The 18776-nt window shown below is 43.4% G+C and overlaps 1 protein-coding gene across 1 annotated transcript in view; it reads left to right on the top strand.

Moving 5' to 3' along the window:
• The first annotated feature begins 208 nt into the window (after positions 1-208).
• GAN (gigaxonin) overlaps positions 209-18776 on the top strand; it is a 28163-nt gene continuing 9595 nt past the window's right edge. Inside the window, exons 1-8 of the mRNA XM_086758217.1 lie at positions 209-435; positions 13242-13356; positions 14209-14559; positions 15038-15255; positions 16184-16305; positions 16791-16903; positions 17975-18124; positions 18446-18582. Coding sequence (XP_086614343.1) covers positions 269-435; positions 13242-13356; positions 14209-14559; positions 15038-15255; positions 16184-16305; positions 16791-16903; positions 17975-18124; positions 18446-18582 — 1373 coding nt within the window. The 5' untranslated portion in view covers positions 209-268. The remainder of the gene's footprint in view (positions 436-13241; positions 13357-14208; positions 14560-15037; positions 15256-16183; positions 16306-16790; positions 16904-17974; positions 18125-18445; positions 18583-18776) is intronic.

The raw sequence follows: 18776 nt of genomic DNA, 5'->3' as shown, positions 1-18776 counted from the left end.
AGCCAAAAGGGAAATTAAAAAAGATAATTTGGCGGGAGATGCTGAGCGCAGCATCCCCGACCCGCAGCCACCGCCAGCACCCGCTCGGCTCGGCCCCGCCCCGCGGCCCGGCCCGCCCCGCACCGCCCCGCACCGCCCCGCACCGCCCCGCACCCCTCCCTGGGAGCCCGGCAGAAGGGTCCGGGGCCGTCCCTTCCCGCCCCGCAGGCGGAGGCTGCTGCAGGGGATCAGGTGAGCGGCAGGCGAGCAGCCATGGTGTGAGAGCAGCATGGCGGGGCCCAGCGCCGTGTCCGACCCCCAGCACCCGGCGCGGCTGCTGCGGGCTCTCAGCTCGTTCCGCGAGGAGAGCCGCTTCTGCGACGCGCACCTGGTGCTGGAGGGGGAGGAGATCCCGGTGCAGAAGAACATCCTGGCCGCCGCCAGCCCCTACATCAGGTACGGCCGGGGGGGCCGCCGCGGCCTAGAGCGGGGCCTGCACACCCTCTCCTCACCCGGCCGCGGGCCGCCACTCGGTGGGAGGCCGGGGGGCGGCCGCCGCGGGCCGGTGCGGTTATGTAAGGAGCGGGCTTGGCCGCTTTTCCGGACGGGAGAGTGAGGGAAGGCCGGCGGAGCGGGCGAGCCCTGCCCTGCGCTCCCCGGGACAGCGCGACCGGGCTCGCCGTTTGCCCGGTGACGGCAGCGGCCCGGCCGGCTCCCCTCCGGCCCAGGCCTCTCCGGAGGAGCCGGCGCGTTCTCAGCATTAAACTGCTGCTTTTTCCAGGTTTGGAATGGAAAAACAAATAAACAAAAAAATGCCCCGAACAGCTTGAGTGTTGCCAAGTGCCTGTCGTCAGCGGACGACCCAGAAAGAAAGAGGAGAGCCGTGTGCGGCCGCGGGGCCTGTGCGCTGGGGCCGCGTCCCCGCTGCCGGCGCGGAGGGCGCGGGGGTTCGTGTCTGTCCACTGCGCCGAGTCAGCGCTTCAGGATCATTTTGTTTTTCTTCTTAACGTCTTCTAGCATGACAGGGCTCCAGGTGGTGGTTGTGGGTTCTGAAGCACATCAGCTTTTAAATGAAAAAAAAAAATACTGTTTTGTCTCGCCGTCTCTTGTTCCCTTGCGCCCGTACAGCACCTGAGGCCATAACTCGGAAATTGCCAGAGGTGTGGAAGCTGGGCTGTGCCAGGAGAGCTGATGGCAGCGGGTGACAGCAGCATGTGCAGTCACAGCTCTGCAGTTTGCCAGCGCGTGTCGGGGAGGATGAGCTGTATTAGCGCAGCCGTCGTTTCTGAGGTGGCCTGGCAAAGCTAATCCTGCACTGTTTTTTCAGTGAAACCCGTTTCGTGAAAGGTCCTGCTGCAGCGGTTGACAGCAGTTTGAACTCCGTCGCGCTCAGTGGTGCTGAGTCCAGTGGCATCAAGTAAAAAGAATGGACCCGCCATGGGAAGATTTTTATAGTGCATATCTGCATGTCAGAGAGGGTAAACAAAGTGTACACGTCGTTCATTCCAAAGGGTTTTTATTTTTAAGTCACATCAGTTGCAGGTCATAAAGATATTAATTTTGTCTTAGTCTGTAAAGTAGGAGTAGGCCTTCCAGTATCACCATAAGTCCATAGCAGACTTTGTCATGGGTGGACATTCCTTCAGTTGTAGCTTCCTGTCACGTTGTCATAAAATCTGCCATAAAATTTGTGCTGGGCAGGGATGGGGAGTCTGCATGCTACTCTCCAAAACAATACAGCCTGCTTCAGTGTGGCATTATCTTCTGCTTTTATGCAATATCGTGTTTTGGGCGACCATTGTAGTACAACATAGACATTCTCAAGTACTAAACTACAAATAAATAGAATTGAAAGTTAATGATCAACTTTTAAATAGGTGTTGATGGTGGAGAGACTTAAGGAAACAGCTCGCGGCGTGGATTGAGCTAGCCAGGCTGAGGTATAAAATGAAATAAAAATCACAGCGAAGGAAGATCAGCAAGGATTTGCGAAAAAGACACCACTACTGCTAATAAATTTTTTCATGGCTTGTCTTGAGGAGCGGTTTTGGAAGACAGTGGTGAAAGGCAAATCAAAGACATGAAGTTGAAATGAGCCATTGATCCAATACTCTTCAAAACGCCTGCATGCTTTTTAGGTTGTTGGTCATCATATTTTAGATGACTGTATGCCATATCTAGAATTAAGGTTCAGAAGGGTTGCGCTGGGTGGAAAGATGTCATATTCTTGGAAAAGCTGCTCTTCTACTGTAACAGCAAGATGGGTTTACAGGAAATGTGCAATTTCTTACTGTGAAAAATACTGCTTAATTGAAAGATATTGTGAATTATTCTATGGAGAAGTACCTTTTCACGGACTTTCATGTTTAAGTATTGCATTTTGGTGTTCATCTCTGAAAAATGTACTGGGGAAACATGAGTTAAGTGTGTGTGAGGAGTAGGAGCGCCAGACCCAACTGTGTTAGCAGCAAAACTTGTAGTCATTGGAGTTGTGGGTTTTTTAAACTCCGAATTGCTCAGGTTCAAATCCCATGAAGGAACTCATTAACTATGTGCGAAAGTAGGTTACATGTTTTAATATATAAATATTATTAAGTTGAGGGGTTTTTTGTGTGTGGTTTTTTTTTTGTTTTTTTTTTTTAAGCTTACTCATCTTTTATCCTCAGGCTTGCAAGATGTAAAGAACCAAAAATACACGTACCTAGTTCTTGTATGGCACCTTAAGAAACACGTTTGTATTGCCTACCTTCACAGAGCCTAATTTTTACCCACTGCCTGTCTCTCTTTATCACTCCAGGATCTGTCTCTTAGTCCAGCTGGCCTTCACATGGAGTAGAATTGGTCAGGTGGGCTGCCAGTGTCGGAGCATTATGTTTCCAACCAGAAGTGGCTAAAAGTAGTCTCCAGCCTGTACCTAGTCTATGCAAGTCTGGTTTAGTTTGAGTGTTGGTTTTCAAGTAAAATGATCAGTTTCAGTTTCTATATAAAGAGTTATTGCAGGAGACTCAAGAATTTTATGTCTTTGTATTTTAAGGGCAGATGATTCCAAAGCGTGCTCTGGTACCAGAGGCTGTTACACTCTCCAAATGCCAATTGATTTGGGTCGCTGTCATTTGAAAAATTCCAATATAAAGCTCAGAAAAATCCATTAACTAATTTCAGAAGTAAAACTCGGAAGAAGAATGAGCGGATGTGTGAAACTTGTACTCGGCAGCAGAGCAGTGGAAGCATGAGTTGGCATGGTGTTTTCTGTACCTGGCTGTGTCATTACGTGTTGTGGCTGTGGGCAAGTTGGTGGGCGAGTTCAGAAGCTGTGTAGGGTTTGCATGAGCGCTTAGCTTAGGGTGTGAGTAGGAAAATAGGTACGCATGGACTTTCTGAGGGGGTGGTTGGGTGTGAGCAGTCTGTGTGTGCTGAAGGATTTGTGGAGCCACAGAGAGAGGAGCGTTACCTGTTTTTTAGTTTTGCAGGGAAGCTGTTTGGCTGGCTGGTTATGAGTAGGATACTTGTAAATTATAGTGATGTGGCTTCCCTCTAGTTATTTGGCAACTGGATTATCCATGCAGCTCAAAACCGGCAACTTCAGTGGGGAGAGGATGAAAGACATGAAGGGGACGCAGAAACACGCGGAAGTGTTACTAGTGTCGCAGGGCCTATCTGCCTTTCTGGTACATAGGCTAGCTTCTGCAAGTATGGAAATAAAAAAAAAAAAATCAGTCTTTGGGACCAGTAAGACTTTCAATTTTTGTGGTAGTTTGATTCTTGAGGTCTTGCCTCAAGTGCTTAATGCCAAATTCCTTGTAGCTGTCTGAGGGCAGTGAGGTCCGGGGTGGTTGTGTGAATTCCTACAGAATTGCCTTGTATGTACAGGTTTATCTGATCCCTCTGTGTGCCCCTGGAGCAAATCCTGCCATTTACAAAACACAGGAGTCTTCCTGCATATCTCTAACATCTTGTGGTATGTTCCTGAGCCTGAGAAAAGGAGGATTCCTCAGGAAGAGACAGCCATAGGACAAAGCGTGGTTTGGCTCAAAGTGATGTTGCTGTGCATCCCAGAGAAGTTAAATTCAAGCCAGGTTAGCTCTTGATGTTTCTCTTCTGTAACAGATCAGCCAGAAGCCTGTACTTTTTTTCAGCAGTTTTTGTCCTGGCAGTTGCCCTAACGTAGATACAATTCTATTGCCCTGGTTTAATTTATTTAGTTTGTGAGCCTAGTGTAAATTATGGTGGCATAAGAGGCTTTTACCAGAATAAACCATTACTTACCACTAGTAAGTGTGGCATAAGTTGCAGCGTATATCCACAGACCTTTTATAGGATAGATTTGGTCCAAGTGTTCCCGGTATCCTCAGCAATAGCAGCAGATGTTCTCATCCAAGCAGATCTGTCACTGCCTGGTATGGGTTGTTCCTGGCCAGCTGAAACTTGCAGCTCCTAATATTTTGCTAGCTTACTGTCTGCTTGCCTGTACCACAGGGAGCATGTGTGAACTACCTTAACAAAGAGGATATTTCAGATCAAATTCTCAGGTGAACGTAATGTTGTTATGCGGGGATTGTGCTGCTGTATTGGAAATTAAATTAAGACATTTTTGTTATCTCAGCCAGTTTTGTCTTTGGTTTTCACACGTGTGCGTGAACAGATTACAGCTGGGTGTATGTATTCTATACTGTTCCTGAGGCTTTTCTAACTTAGTAGTGGACCAGTAACTGTATTTTCATCTTTTTCCAGCTAAGCATAATATAGCTAAATAAAAATGTAAAATTAACTTCCTGTTATTTTCCATTTACTTGTAAATAGCTGTACTTCTTGTATTTTGGTCAGAAATAACCAGACAGCATTTGCATCTTCTGACTTGTGCTATTCAACCTTCTGACACCCCTAAAACATTTTAGACCTTGTAGGACCGTTACACGGCCACAAAACCTCTTGGCCGGTGCCGAAACAGACTTCCACGGAGATGTGATGGAACGCGTGGACTCTGGTCCTTTCCTCTGCGTGCTGGCACTTGGAGCATTTTGAGTTGTCATGAAACCATGAGAAGGCAGTCGTCTGAGACGTTGTCCTTGTGTAAGCATGTCAGTGAGCGTCCCAAAGTGCTGATGTGAAAAGTGGGACGGGATGTCCATTCTGCAGCGCACTGAAAAGCTGCGACTTGGCAGGTTTTGTTACACTTGTTAGATGCTAAGTATCGTAGAGCAAGGCAAGGTGGAAGCCAGCACGTGCCAGTAGCTTCTGCTGCTTACTTCCTAATACCTGTTTGGTTCTTACTGACATTTATAGAGACCTTTAGTAGTGTTTTAAAACACTTTTCTATTTGGGACTAGTACTGAAGTCATGAATACAAACCACTGCTGAAGCTGGGAGGTATTTGGTTGTCAGGACCCTGTGCTCTCAAGTTCTGGTTTAGCTGAATCGCACCGTGCTTGTGCCAAGGCTTGTTCCCTCTTCACTGGGCGTGCAGGGCAGCGTTGTGGTAACCGCTCTATCAAGGAGGGATCTAAAGCCATGTCATCTTCCAGGTTTCTCGTGAGAAGTTTGTTTCTGACAGTCTCCTGGGAACTTTGCAGGCTGCCCTGGCAGTAGGAAGTTGGGAATAAATTAGGCCAGAATTTAGTTCAGACTTTTAAAGCTGTTTTTTAAATTAGGTATAGTTTTGTTTGGGGTTTGTTTTTTTTTTTCAAATGATCCTAAAATGTCACCTGTGGTGTTTTACTGATAACTGAGTTATAAAGTCTCTGTAACTTTGATAAGCAATAAATCAAAATCATTGCCTTGTCCAGAAATCTGCTTGGCATAACTCTAGAGAAGTGCCTAAACCTGTGCTACGTTTGGATAAGTAGTTGAGGGGCAGCAGCAATAGAGGTATGTTAAGAGCGTGTGCTTTAAAAAGGGATTTAAAAAAACTGTCCTAGGCTTGAATGGGGAGTTGTTAATTGTATTCCTGCTCCGACAGGCCCCTAAAGATGGCCTGAGGGGAGAAGCAGTAAGACTTTTGCCCAGCTCAGAGTAGTAAGAAAGTACAGTTGGGCTGCTCCTACACGTCAGACAAAGGGAGGACTGGAAATCAAAGCATCTTGTTTACGCAGGAGAACTTGAAATGAAATTTCTTGGCCTTTCTTTGTATCTGAAGATGCGCAGTTCATCTGTGTGCCTGATGTAAGAGGCGAGTTGGGGTGGAAGGAGGTGTGGCAGGACCGAGCTGCTTGGCGCGTCTGGGTAATTTATAGTCTGTAGGTTGCCTCTACACCTGCATTAATTGCCTTGTTTGGCAAAACTTTTATTGTTAAATGAACCTTTTTGATTGATACTTTTTCTTGCACGCTTTATCATTATTTGTGTTTTGGTGTTTGTTTGTTTTTCTTTGAACCTATTTTGTTAGCATTGGTCTCAGCTGCAATTACAAAAGGATCTTCTTCCTCATGTGGACTGACAAATATGAGAAGTAACTAGTGGTTTTAAATAATTTATTTCTTCACTCTCTGTTCAGACCCCTTATTTCATATATTGTACAAAGCTTTCTCCGTCCTGGTCCTGAGTACCTGTGTAGTGTCACCTACACGTAGGGCAATCTCTGCTCTTGTATTTGTCTCCCATGTTATATCTAAGCCACTGCTTAAGATTTCCAAGAAAGTGAAACAAAAAAATCACTGTTACGGGCAGCTCTGGCATTGCTTGTTGCCTGTCAGGAAATACATTCACGGTGCTGTGTAGTTCGTGGCTGGTTTATGTCCTCAGGCGTGTTGGTTTACATCTCCTGAACGACTTTAAGCTGCCTGGTACAGCTTTTGTTATTGTTTGTGGACACAGACGGTACTCTGAATTGCAGACTCTTGGCTTCTCCTTCTTATGCTGGCAAAATCCACGCTCCTGGTTCCCTGGTTTAAAACTGTATTCTAGAAATGTCTTCCTTTTGCTTTCCTGAGGAATTCCGAGTTGCAGACTGCTGCCTAATAGGGGTAATACTGCTCTTCAGTAGAAAGCTAAATTTATATCTGATGTGGACTGTAAATCTCATGAATCATCTGTTTAGTAAGTGCACTTGAGTGTCATGTGTAGCACAAAAATGGCGTAAATATGATACAGATTTAGGGACTTAAGGGGATGCTTTGATGAGCATGAGAGCTAGCCTATTGCCTCTAGAGGAACACGGATTAGATTTTTTTTGTTCTCACCTTTTAAAAACAAAGAAAGGAAAAAAAAAACCCAAACCACCTTTCTAAGTCCAATGGCGGCTGCTTCTAATACAGGAAGGTGCACAATAGATCTGTGCTTCATGTGGGAAGAGCTTAACAGCCAAGTGCTGAACCGGGCCTACTTGACTGCGCTCCTAGATCCGGCCGAGCGCCGCGTCGTGCTGTGTGCGGGGCGCATGGCACAAACCGTCAGTGCCCAGCAGCCAGCTCGTCTGCATTGCTTGTGTTTGACTTGTTCGTAAGCGTAGCTGGTACAGTTGGTTGTTTTCTCACTTGGCTAAAAAAAAAAACCCAAAACCAAAGCAGAGTGAACGGGCAGGTACTTACTGCTGCTGGGAAGCTCCAAGGGTCCGTTTGTGGGACTGTGTTCATTAAGTGTGTGTTCTGTCTACCCAGGGCTAACTGGCGTGTTTAGACAAGACGTGCTGGTTGAGGGGAGATTTCCAGGTTAGATTATGGTCTAGCTCTGGATGAGCTCAGTGTAGTCAGAGTAACTTCAGATTTTTGGGGAAAACAAGCTCTTCATGGAGCCCATGAGCCCTCTACATGTCCCCTGTGCTGCTGCTGAAGGAATTGCTTTGTTCTCTTTCTTGGAGGGGGGGCGGGGGTAACCTTGCATTTTTGCCTGACTTAAACTTTCCAACAGGTGAAAAAATGAGGTTATTCCTACTTGTTGTTTCTCGTAAACCAAGCAAAGTAACTCCTGCAGGTTTTGTGCTGAGCTGTTAGGTGGACTACTTTGCCTTGATACCTGAAGTTGCAGTTACAGATAATCTTAAGAAGAGAGACATACGAGAGGCATAGCCAAAATCCTCTGAGAGCTGGCACCCTTTGCAGGGCGTGGTAAAGACTGGCTTTTATGTGTGCTGCTAAAGGCCAGGGTGCGACCTCAAAGAAAACCTTCTGATTTGGTTGTAAAATATCTTTCTGGAGGATGGCAGTGGGTGGAGTGAGCTACTGCATCATATTTTTGTGTCTGGCCTGTTTAATAATGTGATTATTAAGGGGGTTTTTTTTTGCACACAGAAAGACTATCCTTCATAGGAGAAAATGTTGGAGGGATAAAGGCAGACAAATGAAAAAACTTCACCATTAAAATGGTCAATCCTAAGTAGGACTAAATTATGTTTAACACGGAAAGCTTGTACTTGAAAGACTCAAACGTACATAAGGAAGCTCAGATCAGGAAGAGACTAAATTGACCTTATGTTTGCATCAAAAGCAGAAGTTTAAAGTTTTCTCCTTACTGTTGCAAAATCTCAAAGTACTTGCTTGTCATTTTTTAGGACTGAGTCATCCTTGTGAGCCTGTTCTAGGTTTGGTGCATGTCTTTGCTGGAAACATTTGTTGGAGGTATAACTTTTAAAACACTAATGCTCCTTCTCCAGAGGGCACTGGGGCAGGTAAAGGATGTCTCAGCAGAACCCGATTTTGTTACCCCTTGGTTTGGAAGGTTGGCTTTGCTGCTCTGACACTAAGGTTTGCTAGTGTGGCAATACTGGCAAAGCTTGCGTAGGCTAGCCCTTGCGGTTAATCTGGAGCAAACCCATTAATTTGGAAAGACAACTCCCTTTGAGAAGACAAATGTTTCCCCCTTGTCTCCTGCAGTTTTGGTCCTGACACCCTGCTAGAGCTGTGTAAGGAGGTCAGCGAACTGCGGTGTTTGCAGTGCGATGACGTGAGAGCAGGTAAAAGTTTTGTGTGGCAAAGCATCAAAAACAAAGCGTCTGTCTTCTGTTTCCCAGATTTTTCTATTGTTCACTGTCAGTACCGTAAACCTGCTTGAGGTGATGTGGCCTAGAGCATTCTCACTTGCAAAGGCACAGCCTTTGCAGGCAGATGTTTTCTTTACCTGTCAAGGTACCAATATACCAGCGCTCTAAGGATTAAAGCGTTCCAAGAGTTACGCTGTTGTTCTCTTTAGAACTTATGTTACCATTACAGAAATACACAGATCGTCTGTTCATATAGTTCACAAGTAGGGCAGAGGTTTTAAAGATACAAATATTCCCACAGAACTATGTCTGACTCAGGAAAGCAGGCTTTTATGATGGTGGCTGAATTATTTGTTTCCGTTTTCATTTTGTTGTTTTGTTTGTTTGGGTTTTAAAAATTATTATTCCCTCTCCTTTTAACAAGAGCTGTGGACAGTCTTAAATTTAGCTGTTGGGTTTTTTTTAGTTACATGAATGTGGTTTATGCTCTTAGAAGCGAATTGTGACTCCTAGCAATATCAATGTTTGTTCTTAAGCCCTTGTTTCCATTTTAATGATTTACTTTCTTATATTGTTGCTTACGTATGCAGAAGAGGTATTGGAATTTTTTCCTCATTCTGCCTTATGCAGTGTCATTTGAGATGGCTCATGGCTCACTTCCTTAAGTGATGTGGAAGAGTGGATTCTAAATTTGTCACACAGATACAACATAAACCCAGTTGTTCTTATGCCACTTGCTCAAGGTATAGTACGTGCCAAGCAGTTTTTCTGAGCAAGTACAAGAAGCTGGGATGGATATTGTGCATTTATAGAACATTCTATTCATGTTGCTGGAAGGAATTGCAACTTACTATGATGATCTTAATTAAAAAAATGAAAATCACTGGTTTAAAACTTCTATGGAGTCAAGCTGTTCAAAATGAAATTACTTAAGAAAACAGGACAAAGCAGTTGCCTTGCCTTGTTTCCCCCAGCTCTGCCTGCATCTCAGCTGTGCTCTGCTCCCAGCTAATGGCTTTCTGGTTGGCTGTGAGGGTTTTACTTCCTTCTGAGATGTTCTGGCCTTTCATCTGAGTTAAGGAAGACTGAGGCAGCCTTTTCTGCTGTGATTTGGCAACTCAGAGTGCTTTTAAAGAAATTGGAAATGCTGTCCGGAGCGGGAAGCTCTCACATGCGTGTGCAGCAGCTGGGCACATCTCTGCGCCGTGCGTGCTGATTGCCACTTCCAGCTTTCTGCCGCACAAATCGTAGGCTGAATCGTAGGAAGGAAAACATCTTCCTTCCTGGGATACTGGCAGATCAGAAAACCTCTGCTTAAGCATAGCTAGAAACACTTTGTCTACAGTGAAATTTGATAGAGGACCAGGGGTAAGTATTTCACAACGTGCTGGCCGCTCTGTCTCTCTGAATTGGGAGCAAACGCATTTTAAAGCTTTCTCACTCTGTCTGTTACATGTGTTATGGCAAAGGTGTCCAGAGCTCAGTTTGCTAGCAAGGTGTGGGTGCAGGTAACAGCTGATGCTGGGTGATGCAAGAGGAGCCATGGCTCCTTGCCCTCCACTTACGTACCTCCTACTTTTTTCTCCTCCTTCAGCTTTCCTTCCACATTAGATTCACAATTTTCTGTCTTAAATTTTTCCAGCCCCAAACCTGGTTATAATATGTCCTTGCATGATTTTTTCCCTCCCCTCTTCCCAACAACCGGTAGCCATCCTGCAGTGCTTGTCATGAGTGACAAGGAATACCTCCAGCTGCCATTTGGGAATGGTTCTCGTGTCATAGCTCAGGAATCTTTGTACCAAAATAAATAACCTAGTAGTTTATTCACTAGCAAGTTAAAGTTGTGTGACAGATGAATGACTACTGCTTCTCAGGACAGATGACAGAAGCAAAGCTTAGTCTGAACTGCCATGTGTTTGTAGAAGGTGAGTATTTGCCCACATAAGAGTATCTATAAATTTGAAATAAATCAGTTTGTTCTCAAGGTTGTTTTTCTGCTTTGGGTTTGTGTTCCGGGCTTGCGTCAGTGGTTGGTTTATTTCTCTTCAGGTTGACAACTGTTGATGCCTAAAAAAGTACGCAGTAATTAGGACATCCAGCCTGATAAGACCCAAAAACTCTGAACAACACTTTCTGGTTACTAGGAGGTGTCAGTGTAAAGTCCACGCAAGAGGCGGTTTAGCTTGGGTGTGTACAGGTAATGCCAAGATGAAAGTCAGTGATAAGCGGCACTAGTCCTTTCCCTGATCTCCCCGTTAGTACTGGCGTGCCGCGTGTTTATTACACGCCTTGCATCAGTTCTAAGCCCCACAGTGTGTTGGACTACCCAGGCTCTGTGTAGGTGTTGCTGTCTATTTGACCCTGTCGGCTACTCACAGGTACCTGGTACCTGTGAGATACAGACACCATCTGACTGTCTTTTCTGGTGAAGGAAGCGAGATGCTGCAAACCTTGATACGTTTTATGTTAAATTAAAACACAGTTTCATCCCAGGAAACGAGATACAGCTTTCGTTACAAACCGAGAAACCCAAAACTCGAGCTGGGTCAGCATAATTGAAATAGAGGTGGTGTGGATAGGCTTGAAAATGTGTGTGAAGAAACCTTGGTACCGGCTTGGAGCTGAAAGCAGGTGTTGCTCTGTGTGTGTGTGTGCTCAGTCCTTCGTTTGGGGTTGTAGGCGTGAAAAGTGCGTGTTCTGTGGGGGTGAGGATGGCGCGAGTTGAGGTGCATGTTGTACGGGATTGCTGGAGCTGTGTGTTTGCTTCAGAAGCTGCAAATCAGCGCCTGCTGTTGCAGTACGTGCTTTATTGGAAGTCGCATAGACTCTTTAGAGAGCAGGCTTCGTTTTTTCTAGTCTCCTTCCAAGTGCTAGGAAAAAACCAATTTCCTAATCCATGTTCTGTTGTTGTTGTTGTTATTGGTATGATAACTGGGGCTAGGTGTGTACAAGGAGTGAAGCAGCTTAGCTTCGCACCCCGGACAGCCCAGCGTGTGCACCAGAGCAGCGCTGTCTCCCGGAGTGCCCTGCTCGCTGCCGGTCGGTCTCTCGCAGCGTAGAGAAGCAATGTGAAAACAAGACCACAAATACGATTACCATCAGGGCTAAAATTACTATCCTTATTCACACTTAAAAATAGCTCCTTATAGACTAGGATTTTGTTTGATGTGGGTTATATCTTATTTTGTGAGAAACTAATTTATTTTGATACGAGTAAGTGAAGCAGAATCTGCCTTTAGCCAAGTTCTATTTATGTTTCTACTTAGCGTGAGCATGGATGGCAGAAGTCTGCGACAAACTGGGCACTTTCAGCTTAGCAAAGACACAGCTTTTCACATCAAGAAACTAATTCTATCTAATAATATATGTAAATTAATGTAAAAAATGTTTTAAAGGCTTTTATTTAAATGTGCTGTGATGTAGATGTACACACACACAGAGGCAGTGAAAAAAGTTTTCTGGTCTTTATATAATGTATTCCTGGTTGCCTAAAGCCTGGAAAAAAGATGTTCACAATGATATGCTGTTAGCTGTTGTGGGTGTTTTCACTAGACTGGTGGACACTGCTCCCTTCTGAACGCTTGAAGTTGTCCTTCCTGGAAAAAGTGTTTGTACTAACAGGTGATGGAAAGCAAAGCTGGCTGCTGTGTCAGTATTATTATTTTCTCATCTTTTTCTCCCAGTCTTCCTCCATTCTACTCAAAGGCACGTCAAGCCATTCCTGGTATTTTTAAAGAAATTGCTCATAAGCGAAGCGTCCGCTGATGCAGATGAGTATTTAAAGCTCGGCTGAGAAGCACACGGGCTGTTTCCTACCACTGTGAGCACATGGTTTGGTTACAGCCAGGCTGATAACGTCATAAACTACACAACATGGTAATGCAATCCAAATACGTGTGCTGCCAGTGTGCATCAGAGCTGATCACATCTGCTCACTGTAATTATTTTTTTTCTTGGTAAAGTGTTTTTTGTTTGAGGGGTTTTTTTTCACCTTTATCAAAGCTAATTCCTGCATTTCATCCGTCAGCAGAACTGCTGTTCTGTTTGAAGTTCTGAGAGAAGCTTTTGAATGCTTGTGATGAATGAGCTGGGAAAAAATTACTTTGGCTCTTTAGTGCCATGGGTAGTTTGCAAGGCTAACATACTTGTTCAGCTTGGAAATGTGATGAGCAATATTAGAGACAAGATATACATCCTTTTCATGCTAATTCAAGAGAGACAATTTTCACATCATATTCTAACACCTCTGTTACAGCTCAAGTGATCCGTCGCTAGCATTTGTTTCTTCAGAAAACTGAGAGCAAGCAATGCCCAGGTTGTAAGCTTTTTTTTTTCTTTTCTCCTCTCTTAGAACAAAATTGAATTATAATCCTCCAAAGGATGATGGCTCAACGTACAAGATTGAACTTGAAGGGATATCTGTTGATATCATGAAAGAGATACTGGACTACATCTTCAGTGGGCAGGTATAGTATTTAAAAAGCCTAGACAAAAATTTAATTATTTGGCAAAATAGCCTGGATTTTAACATTGCTACCCCGAAAGATAAACCTATCAACGTTTGAAGCTTTGTGGTAAAATTTGTGCAAAGCAGTGTATCAGCCTGGGGCTGCGCATGGGAAGCAGAGGCAATACGCTCTGCAGTTGTCTCCGCTCTGAGCAGCGGGGGAGGACTCTAGAAGAGTCAGTGTCAAATGCTTGTATTAAAACTTGTGGCTGCCTTCAGTAACCTGCTTTAAAACATGCTGTCTTTGACAGCTGTGAGAGAGAACTGGATTGACAGCAGCAGAGATTGAGACTCTGTCACTGAGGATCACAGTACATCAGGCATCCTCGTGCCCACCTCTCTGGCCTCTTGTCGCTGATAGCATGCTCCTTCCGATCTTTGTGCCAGGAGCCTTAGCAGGAATTGAAGTTGGTGTGTCCAGTTTATTTGGACCTGGATGGGAATTGCTGAACGAGTGTAGCTTTCAGCGGAAAAGTAAAGGGCAGATGTGGCTTGAAATTCTCTTCCGGACATGCATTTAAAAAAATTGTTTATTTATTGCAGCAAAATTCATTTTAGGTTCCCAGATTAGAGGAGCAATCTCTTGGTTCCTTCAGAGGCAAAATTCTGCTTGACACCTTCAGTCAAGCAAATGCCTTTCCCTCTCTGTGTTAATTTATAAACATGTAGTGGTCATATCAGTTTTTTTGTTAATTTTTCTACTGATATTAATACTCCATTTTTCATCCACTGAGAATGACTGTAATGATTGCAGACGTGTCATGAAACAAATGAGTGATGGTAGCTGTAACTTCAAAATTAATTCTTGCAGATCAGGCTAAATGAAGAAACTATCCAAGATGTGGTACAGGCGGCTGATCTCCTGCTGCTTACAGACTTAAAAACTCTCTGCTGTGAGTTTTTAGAAGGTTGCATAGCTGCTGAGAACTGTATCGGTATTCGGGACTTTGCACTGCACTATTGTTTGCATCACGTTCACTACCTTGCCTCAGAGTATCTGGAAACTCACTTTCGAGATGTCAGCAGCACAGAGGAATTCTTGGAACTGACTCCTCAAAAACTGAAAGAAGTGCTGTCAATGGAAAAGCTCAATGTTGGAAACGAAAGATACGTCTTTGAAGCGGTGATTAGGTGGATTTCTCATGATTCAGAATCGAGAAAGGTTAGGACATCCAAATGTTTATATATTGAGTGGGACCCAAATCAGAATGTTTATTATAATTGATGGAAGCTTAAAATGGATACATTTCTTTCAGGGCTAATCTTGCATTTATCGAATTAGTTGAATTTTGCCTGAAATGCAGACAGTGGTGTTGCAGTAAAGGGTGAAGGTTGTAGTGATGATATATCATCTATTCTCCTGTTATTATTTAATTGACATTAAGAAAAAACATACCTTTTTGGCATTTGATGATATAATCTTGGCTTTGGAGAGAAAAAGCAAGTAGCATGTTTGTAGTAAAACTTTGAAGACTTGATGCATTTTCTTAATAACACTGTATTGTAGATTTTGTTATTACTTCCAAATATCAAAAATACTCTTAAGGTTTTGATAAATGCAGAAGCATCTCTATGTACAAGTGCCTTGGTCCTGTTCCTTGAAGTTTGGGGAGTTTTCTGGCATTTATCCCTTTCTGCAGGTTCACATGAAGGATGTCATGTCAGCAGTGTGGGTTTCGGGCTTAGACGCCGCATATTTACGCGAGCAGATGATGAGCGAACCACTCGTACGAGAAATCGTCAAAGAGTGCAACAATATTCCCCTCACGCCGCCCCAGCAAGGAGAGGCGATGCTGGCCTCCTTCAAGCCGCGGGGTTACTCGGAGTGTATAGTGACTGTTGGTGGAGAGGAGCGAGTGTAAGTATGAGTGGCATCCAGGTCGTCACAGGTGGTAAAAACACGAGCGTCTAGCATTCACGGCACATCTGGAAACACGCGGAGAGAATACGTGCACCTAATGGGCTTATTACTCCGTCATTTCAGTTTGGTTTTGAGTTGGTGAGAGGCACATAAAATACCTCTTTAAATGATCCAACAATAAATAGTTATGTTATAATAATTTTCTGATATTCAACATGTAGTAGACTTAGAGTAGGATGTGTTGTTTGTTCAGTAAGTGTTGACTGTTTGGGTTTTTTAACTGAATAGACTTCACTCAACATAAGCACAGAACATCGGAGAAACACTTTTCTAATTATCTGAAAAGTATCGATAATAAATCTTAACAATAATTAATGTGTGCTTTAACTGGTTTGTTTGTAATAACTGTGGTTCCAAAAAAAAGTCATTATTGATGCATCTGAGATGCCAGGTGAAAATTCCTGTTCCACACAATAATCCCTTTCTTTTCTTGAGGATCGCTTGCAGTAGAAGAGAGGGTTTTGTCCTGCTGAAATAAGTTTAGCACTTAGATGTTTGCTCTTTATAGAAGTGCAATAACATGCTCAAATAACATTTTGGACGTTGGTTTGTGGATCGCTTTACTCAGACGTTACTAATGCTTCCTATCAGTTCTTTTTAGTTTGTTCAAAGTTCTTCATAAAAAAGTTACAGGCAGATCCGATAAGAATGAAGTGCATTGGCTTTTTAAGTCTCCGGTCTGTACAAAAATAAATTTACACGTATTTGATTTGGGGGTCTTCTCCTTGTTAGGGAAATGCCACGCTTTATGAATGTATATTAAACCATGAACAAGCAGTCTCAGACACAAGTGGTTAACAGTGAACTCGTAAAACTCTGTCTTGTCTTTCTGTTCTTGTTTGTTCCCTCCCCGCCCTGTGTTCAGATCACGGAAACCAACCTCAGTGATGCGGTGTATGTGTCCTCTTTATGATCCCAATAGACAGCTCTGGATTGAACTTGCTCCTATGAGTATTCCAAGGATCAATCATGGAGTGTTGTCAGCAGGTAAAGGGGAGCTTTGTATTTGTAAAGTCAATATTATGAAAACTTACCAGTGCCTCAAAATCTGAGATACAGTTTACAATAATAATATTTTTCTTAAAGATTGACTGCACTGGGGTTATTTCATGCTTCCCCTTTGTCTGCCCAAAACATTACTTTATTCTGTGAAAATCCCTATCATCTGAGTGTCTTAAAATCACTATTCCCGCAATATTTTGTGGGAATCTGCTACATCTGTCTCTCCAGGAGTATTTCATGTTTTTAAGTAAATTCTAGCTGCTGCATCACTGAATATGTTGAAGACTATTACAGTGGTAGACTTGAGTCCAGGTATAAATGTGTGCTTTACCTCCTCCAGTCCAGAGTTTGCCCTGTGACTGGTCTGAATCTCTTTTTAAATCCAGGATACAGCTCACTGGTCACATTGTCTTGCTCAGTGTACAGGTGTGAATCCTGTTTTTAAGATCACATTGCATTTTGTTTTACAGAAGGATTTTTATTTGTGCTTGGTGGTCAGGATGAAAACAAGGGAACACTAAGCTCTGGAGAGAAATACGATCCAGATACCAATTCATGGAGTTCCTTACCACCAATGAATGAGGCAAGAGCACTGTCTAAGTGTTGGGATTTGGTTTTTTACTTTGGCAAAATGTTCCTTTTGTTCTGCAAAGTTTTATTCTGAATCTCCAGTCACTTGCATCTTACGCATTCAAAATCATGCTACAAACTTCCTTCTGTTTGTATCCTCTTGTTATTCCTGTGGTCTGATAGGGATTTCCCAATCTGGAAAACCAAAACTATTAGGAAAGAGGTAGCTGTAAAGCCGAACTACAAAATTTCAGCAATTTCACATGGAATCAATCATATAATGTATTTAATATTCTGTGTGTACTGGCCTTCTAAAGATACGCGTGCATTTCCTTTGTGTTGTGCACAAGAAAACTCCTGTATGGACAGAGGGGTTGGACTGTGCAGAAAAGGTGGACAGAGGACTGGCCAACATACAGAGAATGCTGGCTTGCAGAGACATACTTTGTTTGCTTTGAGTTCATGTTTTCTTCTTCATATTTGCATTCCATCAAAAAGTAACAGTTTATTATTTGTAAACATACATCCTTAATACACCTGTGTTTTTATCTTCTTAAATCAGCATAGGATGTTTATTAAGAAATTGTTGTTTGCCACAGGATTAGTCTCTGGTTGGCAAAGGCCTGTAGTCTTGGCCACGTTTGTAATTACGATGCAGTAAATTTCCTGCTTACTCTGAGTATGTCTGAGGGCAGCTGTGTTCCTGCCTACAAAATAGAAGGTGCTACCTTTTCTCAGCTAATGGGTCCAAGTTTTGCTGCTGTAGAGACCTGAAAGCAACAGCTGTGTCGTGGAGACCACTACTATGCAAACTGAAATACAGCCAAGCTCTCTTCTTAGATTTCTGTGGGGTCTCTCTTGCTTTTGCTCCTCTGTCTTTTTTTAATACCCTTTGTCTTGTTTATTTGAAGAAATTAATAATCTTATTCTAGAGTTTGAGACTTCGGCATTTTAAAAAAGCAGAACAAAACCCGAACATAATACCAACATCACTTTGCAGACAGATTTGCTGAAAAAAAAGATTGTGTTGATTTATTCACAGTGGCAGTTAAGTTTGACAATGTTGGCTTTACTTGTTCCTTAGGCACGGCATAACTTTGGTGTGGTAGAGATTGATGGGATTCTGTATATCCTGGGAGGTGAGGATGGTGAAAGGGAGCTGATCTCTATGGAGAGCTATGATATTTATAGCCGGACCTGGACCAAGCAGCCAGACTTGACCATGGTTAGAAAGGTGAGAACTACATTGTGTGTTGTGCATTACTTATTGTTAAATAGTTAATGCCAACATTTATATATATATGTATTTATATTTCAACCTTTTGCTTCAAGTAGAAGCTGTAACAAATAGTCTCAAAATGGAATAAGAGAGAGCAGCTTCTTTGTTTATATACTGAAACAAAACTGTGGCTGAGAATTTTTGTGTAGCATTGTTTGACATACGATACAGGCAACCCACATATATACATGTGTGGATATTGTATAGTGAGTTTTGAGCTTTCGATACGCTGCATCTGTGTGCCATTTTAGATGTACTTTTCCTTTTTTCCACAAGATTGGCTGCTATGCAGCTATGAAGAAGAAAATCTATGCAATGGGCGGAGGCTCCTACGGAAAACTCTTTGAATCTGTTGAGTGTTACGACCCTAGAACGCAGCAGTGGACAGCAATCTGTCCTCTGAAAGAGAGAAGGTGAGTGAAAACGGAAGGGGGAACTGGATTGCTGTGTACAACTTTTTTAACATTCTAATCAGAGGAGGTTGTCCTTTCTCTGATGAATCCCTGAAGATGGCTGTTAGGGAGCCCTATGAATTTCGCCAGGTCTGTCTGAATCACGGTGGCCTGTAGTTACAATGCCAACGTGTGGCTGAGTACAGATAAGCATC

The sequence above is a fragment of the Chlamydotis macqueenii genome, chromosome 13, assembly GCF_036417535.1.
Source record: "Chlamydotis macqueenii isolate bChlMac1 chromosome 13, bChlMac1.mat, whole genome shotgun sequence".
In the NCBI taxonomy this organism is placed as follows: Eukaryota; Metazoa; Chordata; class Aves; order Otidiformes; family Otididae; genus Chlamydotis; species Chlamydotis macqueenii.
Note: the sequence above shows the minus strand (reverse complement) of the source record. Positions and strands in the feature narration are given on the sequence as shown.